Source organism: Heptranchias perlo, chromosome 4 (genome assembly GCF_035084215.1).
Source record: "Heptranchias perlo isolate sHepPer1 chromosome 4, sHepPer1.hap1, whole genome shotgun sequence".
Classification (NCBI taxonomy): domain Eukaryota; kingdom Metazoa; phylum Chordata; class Chondrichthyes; order Hexanchiformes; family Hexanchidae; genus Heptranchias; species Heptranchias perlo.
The window spans coordinates 30,793,090-30,813,314 of NC_090328.1; the positions used below are offsets into that span (position 1 = coordinate 30,793,090).

A 20,225-nucleotide genomic window follows, 5' to 3' on the forward strand; every position below is an offset into this window, starting at 1 on the left:
GCACCTGTTCATGACACTTCAATGATCTATGCACCTGCACCCCTAAGTCCGTTTGGACATCTACTGTTTTTAAACTTTTTACCATTTAGAAAGTACCGTTCTATCCTTTTTTGATCCAAAGTGGATGACCTCACATTTGTCTACATTGAATTCCATCTGCCACAGTTTTGCCCATTCACCTAATCTATCAATATCCCTTTGTAATTTTATGTTTTCATCTACACTGCTTACAATGCCACCAATCTTTGTGTCATCGGCAAACTTAGATATGAGACTTTCTATGCCTTCATCTAAGTCGTTAATAAATATTGTGAATAATTGAGGCCCCAAGTCAGATCCCTGCAGGACTCCACTCGTCACATCCTGCCAGTGTGAGTACCTAACCATTATCCCTACTCTCTGTCGCCTTTCGCTCAGCCAACTTCCAAACCAAGTCTGTGCTTTTCCCTCTATTCCATGGGCTTCTATTATAGCTAACAGCATCTTATGTGGGACCTTATCAAATGCCTTCTGGAAATCCATATAAATAACATCCATTGACATTCCCCTGTCCACTACTTTAGTCACCTCTTCAAAACATTCAATCAGGTTTGTTAGGCACAACCTACCTTTCACAAATCAATGCTGGCTCTCTGATTAACTGAAAATTCTCGGTGTTCAGTCACCCTATCCTTAATTATAGACTCCAGCATTTTCCCCACAACAGATGTTAGGCTAACTGGTCTCTAATTCCCTGGTTTCCCTCTCTCTCCTTTCTTAAAAAGTGGAGTGACGTGCAGTTTTCCAATCTAGAGAACTTTGCAAGATTATAGTTAGGGCATCTGCAATGTGCTCACCTACTTCCTTTAAAACCCTGGGATGGAAACCATCTGGTCGTGGGGATTTGTCACTCTTTAGTGCTATTATTTTCTTCATTACTGTTGCTTTACTTATGTTAATTTCATTGAGTCCCAGTCCCCGATTTAGTATTTAGTTTTCTTGAGATTTCCGGCATGCTATCCTCTTTTTCTACTGTAAATGCTGACGCAAAGTAATTGTTCAACATGTCTGCCATTTCCCCATTGTCAATGACAATATCCCCACTTTCAGTTTTTAAGGGGCCAGCACTGCTCCTGACCGCCCTCTTTTTCCTAATCTAACTATAAAAGTTCTTCGTATTGGTTTTGATATCCCTTGCAAGTTTCTTTTCATACTCTTTTTGTAGCTCCTACTATCTGTTTTGTGACGCTTTGATCTTTGTATGTTTCCCATTCGCCAGGATCTGTGCCATTTTTTGCCTTTTTGTATGCCCTTTCCTTATGTCTTATACTGTCGCTTACCTCTTTAGTTGTCCATGGCTGTTTTTTTTGGCAAGTATAGAGTTCTTGCCCCTCAGGGGTATAAACCGATTCTGTATCATGTTAAATGTTTCTTTAAACATTTCCCACTGATCATCAGTCGTTTTACCCATTAACAGATTTGCCCAGTTTACTGTGGACAGTCTCTGTCTCATCCCATTGAAGTCGGCCTTACCCAAGTTTAGAATCTTAGCAGATGATTCACTTTTTTCCCTTTCAAACACTACCTTGAACTCGATCATGTTATGATCGCTATTGGATAGATGTTCGCGCACAGTTAAGCTGTTAACTAAATCTGGTTCATTACTCATTACTAAATCTAGTATGGCTTGCCCCCTTGTTATCTCAACTCCCATTTGTGCCTCAACTCCATTTACCCACTTTTGCTCCAGATCCGTTAATATCCTTATCTAACAAAAATCGATTGATTTTAGTTTTGAACATTTCAATTAACCCAGCATCCACAGCCTTTTGGGGAGAGATTTCCAGATTTCCACTACCCCTTGTATGAAGAAGTGCTCTCTGATTTCCCTCCTAAATGGCCAAGCTCTAACTGTAATGGTATGGCCCCTTGTTCTGGATTGCCCCACCAGAGGAAATAGTATCTACCCTATTGAATTCCTTTATCATTTTAAACACCTTGATTAGATCACCCCTCAACTAAACTTGGAAATACAAGCCAAGTTTATGCAACCTGTCCTCATAATTTAACCCTTTAAGCGTGGTGGTATTCTGGTGAATTTGTATTGTACTCCTTGCAAGGCCAATATACTTTTCCTGAGGTTCAGTGCCAGAAAATGAATGCAGTACTCCAGATGGGGTCTGACCAAAGCTCTGTACAAGTCAAGCATCACTTCCTCCCTTTTGTATTCCAAAGCCCTTGAGATAAAGGCCATCATTTCATTAGCCTTTTTGATTACTTTTTGTACCTGTGCGCTACTAGCTTTTAGTGATTTGTGTACATAACTCCCTTTTCTCCTATAGAGCTCCTACCATTATGAAAATATTCTGATTTCTCTTCCTCGCATCCACTTCATACAAGCCGTTAATATATATGGTGAAAAGCTAATGCCTCATGACACACCCCTGGGCAACACCTCCAATTTTGTGCTCTTTCACTTGTGCAACTACTCTCTTGTAGAACCTTATCACATGCCTTCTGGAAGTCCATGTAGTAAACATCAATGGACACTTCCCTATCCCCCATGCGAGTGACTCCCTCAAAATTCAACAAGATTAGATAAACATGACCTACTCTTCACAAATCCATGCTGACTCTCTTTGATCAGCTGTTACTTGTCCAAGTGCTCAGTCACTCTGCCTGTCTGTGATAGATTCCAGTAACCTCCCCACAACAGGTCTGTAGCTAACATGGTTTCTCCCTCTCTCCCTTAAATAATTTACAAGGATGATACCAGATCTAAGAGGTTATAATTATCAGGAAAGGTAGAACAGTCTGGGACTCCTTTCTCTCGAAAAGAGAAGGCTGAGGGGTGATCCAATAGAGGTCTTTTAAAATTATGAAAGGGTTTGATAGGGTAGACGTAGAGAGGATGTTTCCACTTGTGGGGAGTCCAAAACTAGAGGCCATAAATATAAGATATTCACTAATAAATCCAATAAGGAATTCAGGAGAAACTTCTTTATCCAGAGGGCTGTTCGAATGTAGAACTTGCTACCACATGGAGTAGCTGAGACAAATAGTATAGATGCATTTAAGCAGAAGCTAGATAAGTACATGAGGTAGAAAGGAATAGAATGGTATGCTGATAGGGTTAGATGAAGTAGGGTGGGAGGAGGCTTGTGTGGAGCATAAACACTGGATTAGACCTTTTGGACTGAATGGCTGTTTCTGTGATGTAAGTTCTATGTAATGGAGTGACGTGTAGTTTTCCAATCGAATGGCACAATTCTTGAATCTAGAGAGCTTTGGAAAATTGTGAATAATGCATCTTCAAATTGCTCACCTATTTGTTTCTACCCCAGAATATTAAAAGAATCCTGGAGATTTGTCTATCTTAAGTCTCATTATTTTCTCCATTACTTTTTAAAAACTTGTATTAAATCCACCAAGTTCTTCCCGTTGACATCAGTCCCCTTGAACCACTGGTATTCTGTCCTCCTCCTCCACTGTGTAAACAGATATGAAGTATTCATTTAACTAGTGTGCTATTTCCTTATATTCCATTATAGTCTTGTTTGCATCTGTCTATAATGAGGCCACATTTGTCTTTACCACTCTTTCTCAATATATTTATAAAAACTTTTGCTGTTAGCTTTGATATCCCTTGCAAGTTTTTTTCATATTTTTCCCTCTTTGCACTTCTTACTTCCTTTGTATCCCTTTGTTACTTTTTATATCTTCCCCCCCCCCCCCCCCCCCATTCTGCTAGATTTCTACTTTTTCCTTGCATTTGTGTAAGTCTTTTCCTTTAGGTGTCAGCCATGGCTCACTTGGTAGCATTCTCGCCTCTGAGTCGGAAGGTTATCTCCAAGTCCCACTTCAGAGACTTGAGCACAAAATTTAGGCTGACTCTTCAGTGCAGTACTGAGGGACTGCTGCACTGTTGGAGATGCCGTCTTTTGGAAGAGACGTTAAACCGAGGTCCCATCTGTCCCCTCAGGTAGATATAAAATATCCCATGGCACTATTCGAAGAAGAGCAGGGGAGGTCTGGCCAATATTTATTCCTCAACCAACCTCACTAAAACATCTGGTCATTATCTCATTGCTATTTGTGGGACCTTGCTGTGTGCAAATTGGTTGTCTCATTTCCCTACATGACAACAGTGACTACACTTCAAAAATACTTCATTGACTGTAAAGCGCTTTGGAACCTCCTGAGGTTGTGAAAGGTGCTATATAATTGTAAATTCATTCTTTAGCTTGATACTATTTCTTACATTGACCAGAACTGACTTAAGAATGTTTGATACTGAATGTTTTATGCTGGATGCATAAAATAGTAGCGTTCCATTGTATAGCACTATACATCACTAAGTACAAGCATTCACCAGAAGAAAACTATATGCAAAATGATTGGGAATGATGTGTTGCAATATTATCTAATACATTTTAGTACTGCAAGATTTTATTTGTTTTGCAAAGTAGTGCACACCTGAAATATTCACTAGTTCTGGTATTGGAAATTGGTGATCCAATAACCATGATTACTGCCAGCAAATAGTGCTGCAGCACCAAATCATTTTGGTTGTGGTAGTTAATTCAAATTCTCGTGACTGCCACGTGTTGGCAGGGCGCAAGAACTACATCAAAGGCAAGTGGAATTTCCATGCTTTAAATGCAGAGGCTTTACTTGAAAATTTTGCCTCCCAAACTGAAAATGTCACTGATTAGGATTTAAGTTGGAAAGCGGTCAGTGGAAAGCAACTACAGTCCGCTGCCTGTATTTTAAAGCTACCATAAACTTCTAGTTGCCTAACATTTTGTGCTGCAAAATGGACCACGGTTTAAATGTTCACACTGATACGTGATCTTACCGCCAGTAGCAGGGCCAATATCCTTGGACTACTTGAACTGGTGATGCAAGATTTTTCTCTGGACCAGTATGGAAGTTCAGACCAGCATCATGACTCATTCATAAAAGTGATATTGGTCTGAGAATTATATGCCAAAGGGACTTGTCTGTGGCAGCTCCTAGCTAACTAGCAGAACTACGGGGAATCGTAGCAGGGCTACGGGGAAAGAGCAGGATAATGGGACTTAACTGGATTGCTCTTACAAAGAGCCGGCATGGGCTCAATGGGCCGACTGGCCCTCTTCTGTGCTGTAACCATTCTGTGATTCTAATTTTAAAATTTGTTCTGGTATCACTGTCTGTCATAAAAAGCAGTTGGATAAGAGCATAAGAAATAGGAGCAGGAGTGGGCCATTAGGCCCCTCGAGCCTGCTCTGTTATTCAATAAGATCTTCAACTCAATTCCACTTTCCCGCCCTATCCACATATCGCTTGATACCCCTAGAGTCCAAAAATCTATCTATCTCAGTCTTGAATATACCCAACGTCTGAGCATCCACAGCCCTCTCGGGTAGAGAATTCTGAAGATTCACAACTGAGTGAAGAAGTTTTTCCTCATCTCAGTCCTAAATGGCCTACCCCTTATCTTGAGACTATGACCCCTAGTTCCAGACTCTCCAGCCAGGGGAAATAGCCTCTCAGCATCTACCCTGTCAAGCCCCCTCAGAATTTTATACGTTTCAATTAGATCACCTCTCATTCTTCGAAACTCCAGAGAATGTAGGCCCATTTTACTCGATCTCTCCTCATAGGATAACCCTCTCATCCCAGGAATCAATCTAGTGAACCTTCATTACACCCCCTCTAAGGCAAGTATATCCTTCCTTAGGTAAGGAGACTAAAAGTGTACACAGTACTCCAGGTGTGGTCTCACCAGAGCCCTGTATAATTGCAGCAAGACCTCATTACTCTTATACTCCAACTCCCTTGCAATAAAGGCTAACATGCCATTTGCCTTCCTAATTGTTTACTGTACCTGCATGTTAACTTTTTGTGATTCGTGTACAGGGACACTCAAATCCCTCTGACTACCAACATTTTGTAGTTCCTCACCTTTTTCAAAAAAAGTTCTGCTTTTCTATTCTTCCTACCAAAGTGGATAATTTTACATTTCCCTACATTATACTCCATCTGCCACCTTTTCACCCACTCACTTAACCTGTCTATATCCCTTTGCACAGCCTCTTGGCATCCTCGCAGCTTCCTTGCCTGCCTAGCTTTGTATCGTCATCAAACTTGGATATATTACACTCGGTTCCCTCATCTAAGTCATTGATATATATTGTAAACAGGCCCGAGTGCTGATCCTTGTGACACCCCATTAGTTTCAACCTGCCGATCCGAAAATGACTCGTTTATTCCTACACTCTGTTTGCTGTCCGTTAACCAATCTTCAATCCATGCTAATATTACCCCCCAACCCCATGAGCCCGAATCTTGTGTAACAACCTCTTGTGTGGCACCTTATCAAATGCTTTTTGAAAATCCAAATATAGTGCATCTACCAGTTACACCCTCAAAAAAACTCTAATAGATTTGTCAAACATGATTTCCATTTCATAAAACTGTGTTAACTTTGCCTAATCATGTGATTTTCTAAGTGCCCTGTTACTACATTCTTAATAGATTCTAGCATTTTCTACTGATAGGCTAATTGGCCTATAGTTCCTTGTTTTCTCTCTCCCTCCTTTCTTGAATAGCAAGGTTACATTTGCTACCTTCCAATCTACAGGAACCATTATAGAATCTAGAATTCTGTAAGATCAAAACCAATGCATCCACTATCTCTGCAGCCACCTCTTTTAAAACCAGAGGATGTAGGCCATCAGGTCCAAGGGATTTGTCAGCTTTTAGTCCTATTTGTTTCTCCAGTACTTTTTCTTTACTAATTACTACTTTAAGTTCCTTATTTTCATTAGACCCTTGGTTCCCCACTAAATCATGTGTGTTTTTTGTGACTTCTACTGTGAAGACAAATACAAAATATTTGTTTAACGTCTCTGCCGTTTCCTTTTTCCCCATTATAATTTAAGGGATCCATGTTTACTTTTGCTGATCTTCCTTTTTACATACTTGTCAAAGCTCTTACAATCTGTTTATATTTCTTGCTTGTTTACATTTTTATATTTGATTTTCACCCTCTTTCAATTTCTTGGACATCCTTTGCTGATTTTTAAAACACTCCCAATCTTCAGGCTTACTACTCTTTTTGGCAACATTGTAAGCCTCTTTTAATTCAATACTATCCTTAATTTCTCCAGTTAGCCATGGTTGGATTACTTTTCCCTTTGAGTTTTTAATTCCTGAAGGGAATGTATATTCATTGAGAATTATGAATTATTTCTTTAAATGTTTGCCATTGCTTATCTACTGTCATATCATTTAATTTAATTTCCCAATCTCCCTTAGTCAACTCTCCCCTCGTACCTATAGAATCATAGAAGTTTACAACATGGAAACAGGCCCTTCGGCCCAACATGTCCATGTCGCCCAGTTTATACCACTAAGCTAGTCCCAATTGCCTGCACTTGGCCCATATCCCTCTATACCCATCTTACCCATGTAACTGTCCAAATGCTTTTTAAAAGACAAAATTGTACCCGCCTCTACTACTGCCTCTGGCAGCTCGTTCCAGACACTCACCACCCTTTGAGTGAAAAAATTGCCCCTCTGGACCCTTTTGTATCTCTCCCCTCTCGCCTTAAATCTATGCCCCCTCGTTATAGACTCCCCTACCTTTGGGAAAAGATTTTGACTATCTACCTTATCTATGCCCCTCATTATTTTATAGACTTCTATAAGATCACCCCTAAACCTCCTACTCTCCAGGGAAAAAAGTCTCAGTCTATCCAACCTCTCCCTATAAGTCAAACCATCAAGTCCCGGTAGCATCCTAGTAAATCTTTTCTGCACTCTTTCTAGTTTAATAATATCCTTTCTATAATAGGGTGACCAGAACTGTACACAATATTCCAAGTGTGGCCTTACTAATGTCTTGTACAACTTCAACAAGACATCCCAACTCCTGTATTCAATGTTCTGACCAATGAAACCAAGCATGCCGAATGCCTTCTTCACCACCCTATCCACCTGTGACTCCACTTTCAAGGAGCTATGAACCTGTACTCCCAGATCTCTTTGTTCTATAACTCTCCCCAACGCCCTACCATTAACAGAGTAGGTCCTGGCCCGATTCGATCTACCAAAATGCATCACCTCACATTTATCTAAATTAAACTCCATCTGCCATTCATCGGCCCACTGGCCCAATTTATCTTGTGAGGGTTGTCTTATGAGGAAAGACTGAACAGGTTGGGTGTATACTCATTGGGAGTTTAGAAGAACGAGAGGAGATCTTATTGAAACAGACAAGATTCTGAGGGGACTCGATGGGGTAGATGCTGAGAGGATGTTACCCCTCATGGGGGGAAATCTAAAACTAGGGGAATAGTCTCAGAATGAGGGGTCGCCCGTTTAAGATGGAAATGAGAAGGAATTTCTTCTCCCAGAGGGCCGCGAATCTTTGGAATTCTTTACCCCAAAAAGCTGTGGAGGCCGAGTCATTGAATACATTCAAGGCTGAGTTAGACAAACTTTTGATCAGCGAGGGAGTCAAAGGATAGGGGGAAAGGGCAGGAAAGTGGAGTTGAGGTCGAAGATCAGCCATGATCTCATTAAATGTCGGGGCAGGCTCGAGGGGCCGAATGGCCTGCTCCTGCTCCTATCTCTTACGGTCTTCTGCTCAAATCCCTGCACGTACATACTTTATTCTGAACTGTGGTCACCCGTTGCAATGTGGGAAACGCAGCAGCCAACCCGCGCACAGCAAGATCCCACAAACAGCGATGTGACAAATGACCAGATAATCTGTTTTTTTTTGGTGAATGTTGGTTGAGGGATAAATATCTATGTAATTGGCTTTGTTTAAATTTAAGACCGTAGTTTTGGACTTAGAATTTCATATTGAGTTTGAGAGTGAAATAGTTATCATATTATGATCACCCTGCCCCAGAAGATCCTTAACAAAAAGATTACTAATTAACCGTCTTATTACACAATACTAGATCTCAGATAGCCTGTTCCCTAGTTGGTTCCTTGACATATTGTTCTGGAAAACTCATTCCTTGAACTCATCCTCCAAACTACTTTTGGACTATCTAGTGTCCCAAATGAGCTCTTATTTATAATAAGTAGTGTTTGGAAATTAATCATAGTAATGCTAAGGTTGCAATATAGATCAAAGTTCTCTAGATTCAGGAACTGTCCCTCTAGATTGGAAAATTGCACATATCACTCTGCTTTTTAAGAAAGGAGTGAGAGGGAAACCAGGGAATTATAGACCAGTTAGCCTAACATCTGTTGGGAAAATGCTGGACTCTATAATTAAGGATAGGGTGACTGAACACCTCGAGAATTTTCAGTTAATCAGAGAGAGCCAGCATGGATTTGTGAAAAGTAGGTCGTGCCTGACAAACCTAATGGAATTTTTTGAAGAGGTCACTAAAGTAGTGGACAAGGGAATGTCAATGGATGTTATTTATATGGATTTCCAGAAGGCATTTGATAAGGTCCCACATAAGAGACTGTTGGCTAAGATAGAAGCCTATGGAATAGAGGGAAAAGTACTGACTTGGTTAGGAAGTTGGCTGAGCGAAAGGCGACAGAGTAGGGATAATGGTTAGGTACTCACATCGGCAGGATGTGACTAGTGGAGTCCTGCAGGGATCTGACTTGGGGCCTCAATTATTCACAATATTTATTAACGACTTAGATGAAGGCATAGAAAGTCTCATATCTAAGTTTGCCGATGACCCAAAGATTGGTGTCATTGTAAGCAGTGTAGATGAAAACATAAAATTACAAAGGGATATTGATTAGGTGAATGGGCAAAACTGTGGCAAATGTAGACAAATGTGAGGTCATCCACTTTAGATCAAAAAAGGATAGAACAGGGTACTTTCTAAATGGTAAAAAGTTAAAAGCAGTGGATGTCCAAAGGGACTTAGGGGTTCAGGTACATAGATCATTGAAGTGTCATGAACAGGTGCAGAAAATAATCAATAAGGCTAATGGAATGCTGGCCTTTATATCTAGAGGACTAGAGTACAAGGCGGCAGAAGTTATGCTGCAACTATACAAAACCCTGGTTAGACCGCACCTGGAGTACTGTGAACAGTTCTGGGCACTGCACCTTCGGAAGGACATATTGGCCTTGGAGGGAGTGCAGCGTAGGTTTACTAGAATGATACCCAGACTTCAAGGATTAAGTTACGAGGAGAGATTACTCAAATTGGGGTTGTATTCTCTGGAGTTTCGAAGGTTAAGGGGTGATCCGATCGAAGTTTATAAGATATTAAGGGGAACAGATAGGGTGGATAGAGAGAAACTATTGCCGCTGATTGGGGATTCTAGGAGTAGGGGGCACAGTCCAAAAATTAGAGCCAGACCTTTCAGGAGTGAGATTAGAAAACATTTCTACACCACAGGGTGGTAGAAGTTTGGAACTCTCTTCTGCAAACGGCAATTGAAACTAGCTCAATTTCTAAATTTAAATGTGAGATAGATAGCTTCTTGGCAACCAAAGGTATTAAGGGATATGGGCCAAAGGCAGATATATGGAGTTAAATCACAGATCAGCCAAGATCTTATCAAATGGCGGAGCAGGCATGAGGGGCTGAATGGCCTATTCCTGTTCCTATGTTCCTAGATCTTGTTTTGACCCAGACGTCGTGAGTGTCTTCCTGGATCAGGCAGTCTTGGGCTTCTATATAACCTTAGTGCAATGGCTACCTGCTTTAAAAAGTGCTTGGACTCCCTGAGCAGCTTTTAAAATCAACCTGCCGTTAATTTAAATGTTTAGGTCATACGGAAGCTGTTGTCTGTGCGCCCATCATTTAGTTTCTAACCACTGGAAGAGGAGTGCTGCATGTGATCTGAGTGTAAATGGGGTACTGCCTGGGTGAAAGTGTAGCAACTGGTCTGTTATAAAGCAGCATACCTCTTTAATTGCTTGAGGATTATGCCTAAAAAGGTATTAGACTTGCTTCTGGTTGTACATAATTGGTAGTGGTGTAGGCTTTTCATATTTAATGAGAAGCTGAAGATACACTGTGCACCAATTCCACAAAATAAGCTCTTTTTTTAGGAAGGGTTGTGGGAGGACGAAACTGCACTTCATATCTTGTCACATGAGCCTTTGGGGAGAGCGTAATGGAAATAGCTTTAATATGTTTCTCCATTAGATTGTATATACTATATACCTCCTGCATTTTGAGATTTAGGAGAAGTGGGGGAATGGAATAAGACTCTACCTAGAAATGTATTGTGTTAGCACTTTGATAGACTTCCCTATAGGAAACCTTGCTGTGGATAAGTAGCGTACAAAATATTCACATTTTTACTAGAAACCTCAAACCTCTGGTAATTTCAGATACTTGGCCTGGGAGAGCAGGGAGTATAGTAGCTCCCTCTTGGCTCCTGATAGAATTGGCGTTGGTACAGAAAGTGTTGGCACTTTGCGGTTTTAATGTCACATGTTAAAATATGGGCTTCGGGCATAATTCGTACTTAGTGAATTTCTGGTCTTGTGCAATCAGAACAACTGTGCATATTTCATGCACTTCACCACAGGGCTGGAAAGTTTCACAACTGATCTTCAGCCACATGCATGCCTTGGAGAGGCCATGTAAAGGAAGTAATGTGAGCAAGTTTTGTATGCATTCAGTTGCTTGTAGAGAGAGAGATTAAGTATTTGGAATGTAACCTGATCATTTGCCTTGGGGAGTGGGGAGAGAAGAGGAGGAGATGACTTTTTGTTTACTGTTTAGTTTATAAAAAGCCACATATGATAGGTTCAGTAGTTTGGCTCAATTGTGGATCTGTTACTAGAAAGTAAAGTGGTCGTGGAAGGTTTGTCACTTCCTAATGAGGGATGTGCTATGTATTTACCTGAAGTTGCAATGTGTATTAAAAATAGCCACTAATTACTTGGGCCAGATTGCTAGGCTGTATCACGTGGGAACAAGGTATACTCTCTTGAAGGTAGGGACAGATGAAGAGAACTGTGCATCACCTGCCATTTTCTAATTAGGATTGTAGCTTTTGATTGGCAGTCAGAAACATTCATAGTTACGGAGTGGTCTGTGGTTCTGATCATCTGATTGCTGCATTTACTGGACCACAGTGTGTGGCAGTTCATTGGTAAAAAGAGGAGGAACTTGTTTTTTATTCGTTCATGGGATGTGGGCGTCGCTGGCAAGGCCAGCATTTATTGCCCATCCCTAATTGCCCTTGAGAAGGTGGTGGTGAGCCGCCGCCTTGAACAGCTGCAGTCCGTGTGGTGAAGGTTCTCCCGCAGTGGTGTTAGGTAGGGAGTTCCAGGATTTTGACCCAGCGACGATGAAGGAACGGCGATATATTTCCAAGTCAGGATGGTGAGTGACTTGGAGGGGAACGTGCAGGTGGTGGTCCCGTGTGCCTGCTGCCCTTGTCCTTCTACATGGTAGAGGTTGTGGGTTTGGGAGGTGCTGTTGAAGCCTTGGTGAGTTGCTGCAGTGCATCTTGTGGATGGTACATACTGCAGCCATGATATGCCGGTGGTGAAGGGAGTGAATGTTTAGGGTGGTGGATGGGGTGCCAATCAAATGGGCTGCTTTGTCCCGGATGGTGTTGAGCTTCGAGTGTTGTTGGAGCTGCACTCATCCAAGCAAGTGGAGAGTATTCCATCACACTCCTAACTTGTGCCTTGTATATGGTGGAAAGGCTTTGGGGAGTCAGGAGGTGAGTCACTCGCCTCTGACCTGCTCTTGTAGCCACAGTATCTATGTGATTGGTCCAGTTAAGTTTCTGGTCAATGGTGACCCCCAGGATGTTGATGGTGGGGGAATCGGCGATGGTAATGCCGTTGAATCTCAAGGGGAGGTGGTCATTGCCTGGCACTTGTCTGGGGCGAATGTTACTTGCCACTTATGAGCCCAAGCTTGGATGTTGTCCAAGTCTTGCTGCATGCGGGCATGGACTGCTTCAGTATCTGAGGGATTGTGAATGGAACTGAACACTGTGCAATCGTCAGCGACCATCCCCATTTCTGACCTTATGATGGAGGGAAGTTCATTGATGAAGCAGCTGAAGATGGTTGGGTCTAGGACACTGCCCTGAGGAACTCCTGCAGCAATGTCCTGGGGCTGAGATGATTTTTTTTTATTATTCGTTCACGGGATGTGGGCGTCGCTGGCAAGGCCGGCATTTATTGCCCATCCCTAATTGCCCTCGAGAAGGTGGTGGTGAGCCGCCTTCTTGAACCGCTGCAGTCCGTGTGGCCTCCAACAACCACTACCATCTTCCTTTGTGTTAGGTATGACTCCAGCCACTGGAGAGTTTTCCCCCTGATTCCCATTGACTTCAATTTTACTAGGGCTGCTTGGTGCCACATTTGGTCAAATGCTGCCTTGATGTCAAGGGCAGTCACTCTCACCTCACCTCTGAAATTCAGCTCTTTTGTCCATATTTGGACCAAGGCTGTAATGAGGTCTGGAGCAGAGTGGTCCTGGCAGAACCTAAACTGAGCATCGGTGAGTAGGTTATTGGTGAGTAAGTGCCGCTTGATAGCACTGTCGACAACACCTTCCATCACTTTGACGATTGAGTGTAGACTGATGGGGCGGTAATTGGTGGGATTGGATTTGTCCTGCATTTTGTGGACAGGACAATCCCTTAATGCTAAAGGGATCAAGGGATATGGGGAAAAAGCAGGAACAGGGTACTGAGCTAGACGATCAGCCATGATCATTTTGAATGGCGGAGCAGGCCCGAAGAGCCGAATGGCCTACTCTTGCTCCTATTTTCTATGATTCTATGACATACCTGGGCAATTTACCACATTGTTGGGTGGATGCCAGTGTTGTAGCTGTACTGGAACAGGCTTGGCTAGAGGCGTGGCTAGTTTTGGAGCATGAGTCTTCAGCACTTTAGCTGGGATGTTGTCAGGGCCCATAGCCTTTGCTGTATCCAGCGCACTCAACCGTTTCTTGATATGTGGAGCGAATCGAATTGGCTGGAGACCGGCTTCTGTGATGGTGAGGATATCGGGAGGAGGCCGAGATGGATCATCCACTTGGCACTTCTGGCTGAAGATGGTTGCAAACGCTTCAGCCTTGTCTTTTGCACTCACGTGCTGGGCTCTGTCATCATTGAGGATGGGGGTGTTCACGGAGCCTCCTCCTCCCGTTAGTTTTTTAATTTTCCACCACCATTCACGTCTGAATGTGGCAGGACTGCAGAGCTTTGATCTGATCCGTTGGTTGTGGAATTGCTTAGCTCTGTCTATAGCATGTTGCTTCTGCTATTTACCTTGCATGTAGTCCTGTGTCGTAGCTTCACCTGGTTGGCACCTCATTTTGAGGTACGCCTGGTGCTGCTCGTGGCATGCTCTTCTACACTCCTCATTGAGCCAGGGTTCATCCCCTGGCTTGTTGGTAATGGTAGAGTGAGGAATATGCTGGGCCTTGGGGTTACAGATTGTGCTGGAATACAATTCTGCTGCTACTGATGGCCCACAGCGCCTCATGGATGCCCAGTTTTGAGCTGCTGGATCTGTTCTGAATCTACCTCATTTAGCACGGTGGTAGTGCCACACAACACGTTGGATGGTGTCCTCAGTGTGAAGACGGGACTTTGTCTCCACAAGGACTGTGCGGTGGTCACTCCTACCAATACTGTCATGGACAGATGGATCTACGACAGGTAGATTGGTGAGGACGAGGTCAAGTTGGGTTTTCCCTCATGTTGGTTCGCTCACCACCTGCTGCAGGCCCAGTCTGGCAACTATGTCCTTTAGGACTCGGCCAGCTCGGTCAGTAGTGGTGCTACCGAGCACTCTTGGTGATGAACATTGAAGTCCCCCACCCAGAGTACATTCTGTGCCCTTGCTACCCTCAGTGCTTCCTCCAAGTGGTGCTGAACATGGAGGTGGACTGATTCATCAGCTGAGGGAGGGTGCTAGGTGGTAATCAGCAGAAGGTTTCTGTGCCCATGTTTGACCTGTTGCCATGAGATTTCATGGTCAGGAGTCTATGTTGAGGACTCCCAGGGCCACTCCCTCCTGACTGTGTACCACTGTACTGCCATCTCTGGTGGGTCTGTCCTGCCGGTAGGACAGGACATACATGGTAATGGTGATGGAAGAGTCTGGGACGTTGGCTGAAAGGTATGTTTCTGTGAGTATGACTATGTCGGGCTGTTGCTTGACTAGTCTGTGGGACAGCTCTCCCAATTTTGGCACAAGTCCCCAGATGTTAGCGAGGAGGACCTTGCAGGGTCGACTTGGCTTGGTTTGCCTTTGTTGTGTCCGGTGTTATTCTTATTGTGACTTTCTGTAGCGACATTGTACAACTGAGTGGCTTGCCAGGCCGTTTCAGAGGGCGATTAAGAATCAACCACATTGCTGTGGGTCTGGAGTCACGTACAGGCCAGACTGGGTAGGACGGCAGGTTTCCTTCCGTAAAGACTTTTAAATTTCAGTTTTGAGGCTGTCATTGCCTATCCTTTTTAAGAACTGTATATTTATTGACCTTAAATGTGGTTAAATTTGTACAAATAGAGGTACTATATATCTTTATTGTACATATCTGACTAGCAAGTTCAAGTTTAAAACTGGCAGTTCACTTTAAGAAAGCTGGTCTAACTTCTGAGAGCAATGAGTTGAATTCTGGCATTGATGTTGCAAGAAAACTATGGATGATTAGAGGAGTCAATCTTGCTGTATGCTGCTTTTTGCTAATGTCAGGCCATGAATAATCCATGTGACTGCTGCAAATCTGATGCACAAGGGTGTGTTCCTTTAGTATGTGTAAATGCTACCGTATAAATATGTTTTCACAGGAAATCATAGTATTTCTTTTAAAAACTTGTTTGGAAGGGGAGATGAAGAAAATTGTGTTTTAAAATCTTAATTCTAAGTTAATTACCATGATGCTTTGCTTTTGTGCTAGAGTATTGACCTGCTTTGGACTGACTAGTGATTAAAAATTGAGGTTTTATTTTATACATTGGAGGCAGTTGAGGAACAAGCTGCAAACCCACGCTCTGTGCCTTAGCTGCCAACAGCATTTTCACACCAGCAATGAACTAAATTTACGTCAGAAAACGCTTAACTGCAGATTGCAGTGTTTTATTTTGAAACCAGGAAAGCTGTAATGGATCCAATGGTGTGATGTAGCAGTCAGCAGCAGCCATTGTTGCAGTGCACCATCAATGTCAGTCTGAGAATCACCTGGTATAGTTTCTGCATGGATCTCCAGCTCTTGAAAATGCACCCTGACTCTCGGCATGGTAACCACAATCGTTGTTAAGTTGCTGTTTTTATGGCAATAGCAGCGTAGCATCTAATTTCTGCTTTGCTCCTGTTAGGACCATGGGACTGCTGTTAACCATCTCTCTTCCTTAAGATTTCACACTGTTTTCTGAGGCACTGGGATTATTTGTGTGACTGAGAAAAGGAACTTTCATCCATCGTTGCTGCATTTTGTTCCTGCTTTGCAGTGAACCGCTAATGATCTGCGCCGAAAGCCGTGATTGTGGCATGGACCAGCTCTGCTTTAATTGCATTACTTGCAGTAGAAGGGTGGGCTTTGAATGCTGCATGCTTTCCCGAAGCATTTTTCTGATGTTTGTATTGGCCACTAGGTCAAATCTCATTTTAGCTCTTAGGCACGCTCAAATAATTCAGTACTTATGTTACCTAACTTCTCATTTCCATAAATTACTGTGTATAAAAGCAACCAACCTTTCAAAACAAATCCTATTTTTTCTGAATTTGAGCCACTTTTTGTAGATGGTATAATATGCTATCTTAGTTCTGGAGCAGGAGGTAAAGTGCAAATGAAGAAATTAAGTGATTTGCTATCTGTATTTTAGAAATACATTTCTTCAGTAGAATGATTAAACCAGTATCTTGAACAGCTTGCCCAACCTAGCTGCTGCTTGCTTTGAATGTATTGGGAATTATGGCTGTTGTCCAAACAATGCAGCATTTGAAGTTGCAGCGGACTGACTTTTTGATTTTTTTTTAGAGCTTATAACCTAATGAAAAAGCCTTTAATAGCCATGATCACCTACCACTTTCAATGTAGATTTTGTTTTGCATAATCTTTGAATTTCACATGCATTTTGTAGTTTATGCTTTTTATATACTAAAGCATAAAGTAACACATGATTTTTGCTATAACCGTGCCTTGTTTTACCTACATAGAATCAATCCTCCCTTTCCATCTGGGATGCCTGACCCACCTGGCGTTGCACCTTTTCAAGAACTGTTATATTATAGTAGGTTGATGTGGGATCCCACAAGTAGAGGAAAAACGGTAGTTTTTTTTTGTCACTAGCATGACATGCCTTGACGCAGTGGTCAGAAAGCCATGCGTACAAACCTTAGTCCATGATAGGGTTGCTAACTCATTCCAGGACGTTTCACCACATGACCTCCTGCCACCAACTGCCCCACCCCCATACTCCTGACATTGGTTGCCTGACATGTCCACCCTCGTGGCGCATCACCTTCCTATGCCAATTGGTCTGTTCGTTACCCAGTTGGATCATTCTAGACTGTCAATTGCACAGCCCCCCCCCCGCCATCTCTAATATGTTTATAACAATAAACGTAAGTGTTCAAAGCAAATAGGAAAAAAACACTTTTTTAATGCCTGTATGATTTTTCTCATGGGTTGCTCTCAGCACTGTCTGGGAGATTAATCTTTAATTCCTGGAGACTCCAGTATAATCCGTGATGGTTGGCAACCCTACGCCACAGCCTGAGCATATAATCTATATTGACATTTCTGTACAGTGCTGAGGGAATGCTGCATTGTCGGAGGAACTGTCTTTTGCATGAGATGATAAACTGAGGCTTCATCAGCCCTCTTAGATGGATGTCCAAATCAAGTTTTAAAAAAAAAAGCCATTGAAAGCCTGTAACAATGTTTTGGTCAAGTTTGTTGCAGTTTCTGCTCATTTCTCTTTCTTTCTCTCTCCTCCCCCCCCCCCCCCCACCCCCCACCCCATAAAAAACACACAAATTGAATTGTCTCAAGGCCTTGACTCTAGTGCTGTACAGTCACTGACCAATAGTGCAAGAGGAAAGTATGTGTATTTACATAGCGCCTTTCGCATCTTCTGGATGTTCCAAAGTGCTTCATAGCCAATGAAGTACTTTTAAAATGTAGTCACTGTTGCAGTGTAGGCAAACACAGCAGTTAATTTGTGCATAGAAGGGACCCACAAACAACTCAGGTAAAGGTAACTTGTTTTGATGCTATTGGTTAAGAAACAAATGCCTAGGACACCAGGAGAACTCCCCAGCTGTTCTTCGAATAATGCCATGGGATCTTTTGCGTCCATCTGAGCTGGCAGACGGATCCTCGGTTTAACGTCTCATCCGAAAGAAGCTACCTCTGGCAGTGCAGTATTCCCTCAGTACTGTACTCAGTTGCCAGTGTAGACTATGTGCTCAAGTCTCTGGAGTGGAGTTTGAATCCACAACTTTGACTCCGGTGAGAGTGCTACTTACTGAGCGGAGGCTGACACTTAAGCTGCAGCTTCAGCATCACCCTTTAGATTTGATCATGTTGCTTGAAGATGGATAAACAGGCTTTTGTCTTTGTAAAGGGGGAAAGGAAGGTGGATGAAAAAGGGAAAGCAATTCCATTCCAAGAGTTTTTCAAACCTCAGCAATGGGCTCTGGCATGATGCTGTTTTAAATTGCTTCACTTGAATAATTACTTCCAATTCCAACTTGCAGCACATTCTGCGATGAGAAAAGATATCATAATTAACTTAGTTAATGCTTCTGGTTAGTTGTAGTTAATACTTCTGGTGCATTGCTCTTTGCATTTGTCTTGCTGCACTCTGGACTATAGCAGATATTGTTGCCAGGATACTGGCTAGCTAGTGTCTATCTAAAGAACACATACTTCATTGGAATCAGGGAAGCCAGTATCATCTAATTGAACATGTATCAGCAGTTCAAAGTATATCTGTTTGACCTGATGTTTGGCATCCATGGTTTTTAGCAAATGCTTATCAACACTCATTTTCCTTGGTTATAGGTCCATTCTGATCTGCATGATTGACCAAGTGTATAACTTGAAAAGGTGTCCATCACGCAGGCTGTTGTGATGGTGGAATGTCTTGAATTTGTGATCACTTTAGTAATTGTGGACTCACAAAGCAGAGAGGCTGAGAGTAAAAATGGAAGTCTCAAATAAACTTAGATGGAAGTGAGGAAGAGTTTAGAGTAGAATTCAAGCTAAATAAACTGAAGAGTGGGAAAGAGGAGAGCCATGATGTTACATGTGAAGAATTAAAGTAACCATAATCAAGACTTGCGTGACTTGAGTTAGTTTAGTAATAGATGTGCACATTTGATATGAAAGATGTGCACATTTGATATGAAAGATGTGCACATTTGATATGAAAGATGTGCACATTTGATATGAAAAATGTGAAATATGCACTGTATAATGCATGAAATATAATGCACCTTTGTTGTCAGATTAGTTATTTTAAAATTTTTTTTTAATAGGCAGAATCTGGCTATGGGTCAGAATCAAGTCTACGGCGTCATGGCTCCATGCTGTCTCTTACATCTGCAGCAAGTGGTTATTCTGCCACATCCACCTCATCGTTTAAGGTAAGGAAAATTGTTGTATTTTGCTCACTGCAGACCCCCACCCCAGTAGGTAGAAGTTACTTTTGTTATGTAGATTATTGCTGTGGGAGAAAAAGATAAGTTTGAATTCAGTTTTTGGGGAGAAGTTAATTTTAGAAATTGAACAGTACATTGGTTAACATGGTAAAGCATTCAGTTCTGATGGTTAAGCTAAAACCGGAAAGAAGAATTTGTGGTGCTTCCCTTTGAAGACTGAAGGAAAATCCCAGCTGCCCTACAGCTTCAGTTAAGTGAGCCTGTGATATGGTTGTCTGGCCAGAAAATTTCTCTCTTTTGGTGGGGAGAAGGAAAGAGAATATTACTTGAATTTTTAATTTCAGGGAGGACCACCTTGATTAGCAGATTCTATTCGCTTGGTGCTTTGCAGAATATGTTGGCATGAGCCCATTTATTTTGGGGGGGTAGGTAGTGGGGACTGGTCGAGTTATAATGCAGTAAATCATGCATCAGTCATTGTGAATATGACTTGAAACAAATATATCATCTGCACTTAGGCAGTAATGCTACAAAAATTATCTCCCCCCTCAGATTTTTCATTGTCAGGGTCACTATGACATTCCCAGGTATCAATGCTCCAGGGGCACAACAGGTTGCAGATAGTATTGTTCACCTAACTATAGGGTTATCA

At 42.3% G+C, this 20,225-nt stretch overlaps 1 protein-coding gene across 5 annotated transcripts in view; it reads left to right on the forward strand.

Moving 5' to 3' along the window:
• The window catches only part of LOC137320825 (ceramide transfer protein), a 145,875-nt gene that overhangs the window by 74,274 nt on the left and 51,376 nt on the right, over positions 1-20,225 (forward strand). For all 5 annotated transcript variants that reach the window (XM_067982699.1, XM_067982700.1, XM_067982702.1 and 2 more), the window contains exon 4: positions 19,451-19,558. In XM_067982699.1, the coding sequence (XP_067838800.1) occupies positions 19,451-19,558 (108 nt within the window). The remainder of the gene's footprint in view (positions 1-19,450; positions 19,559-20,225) is intronic.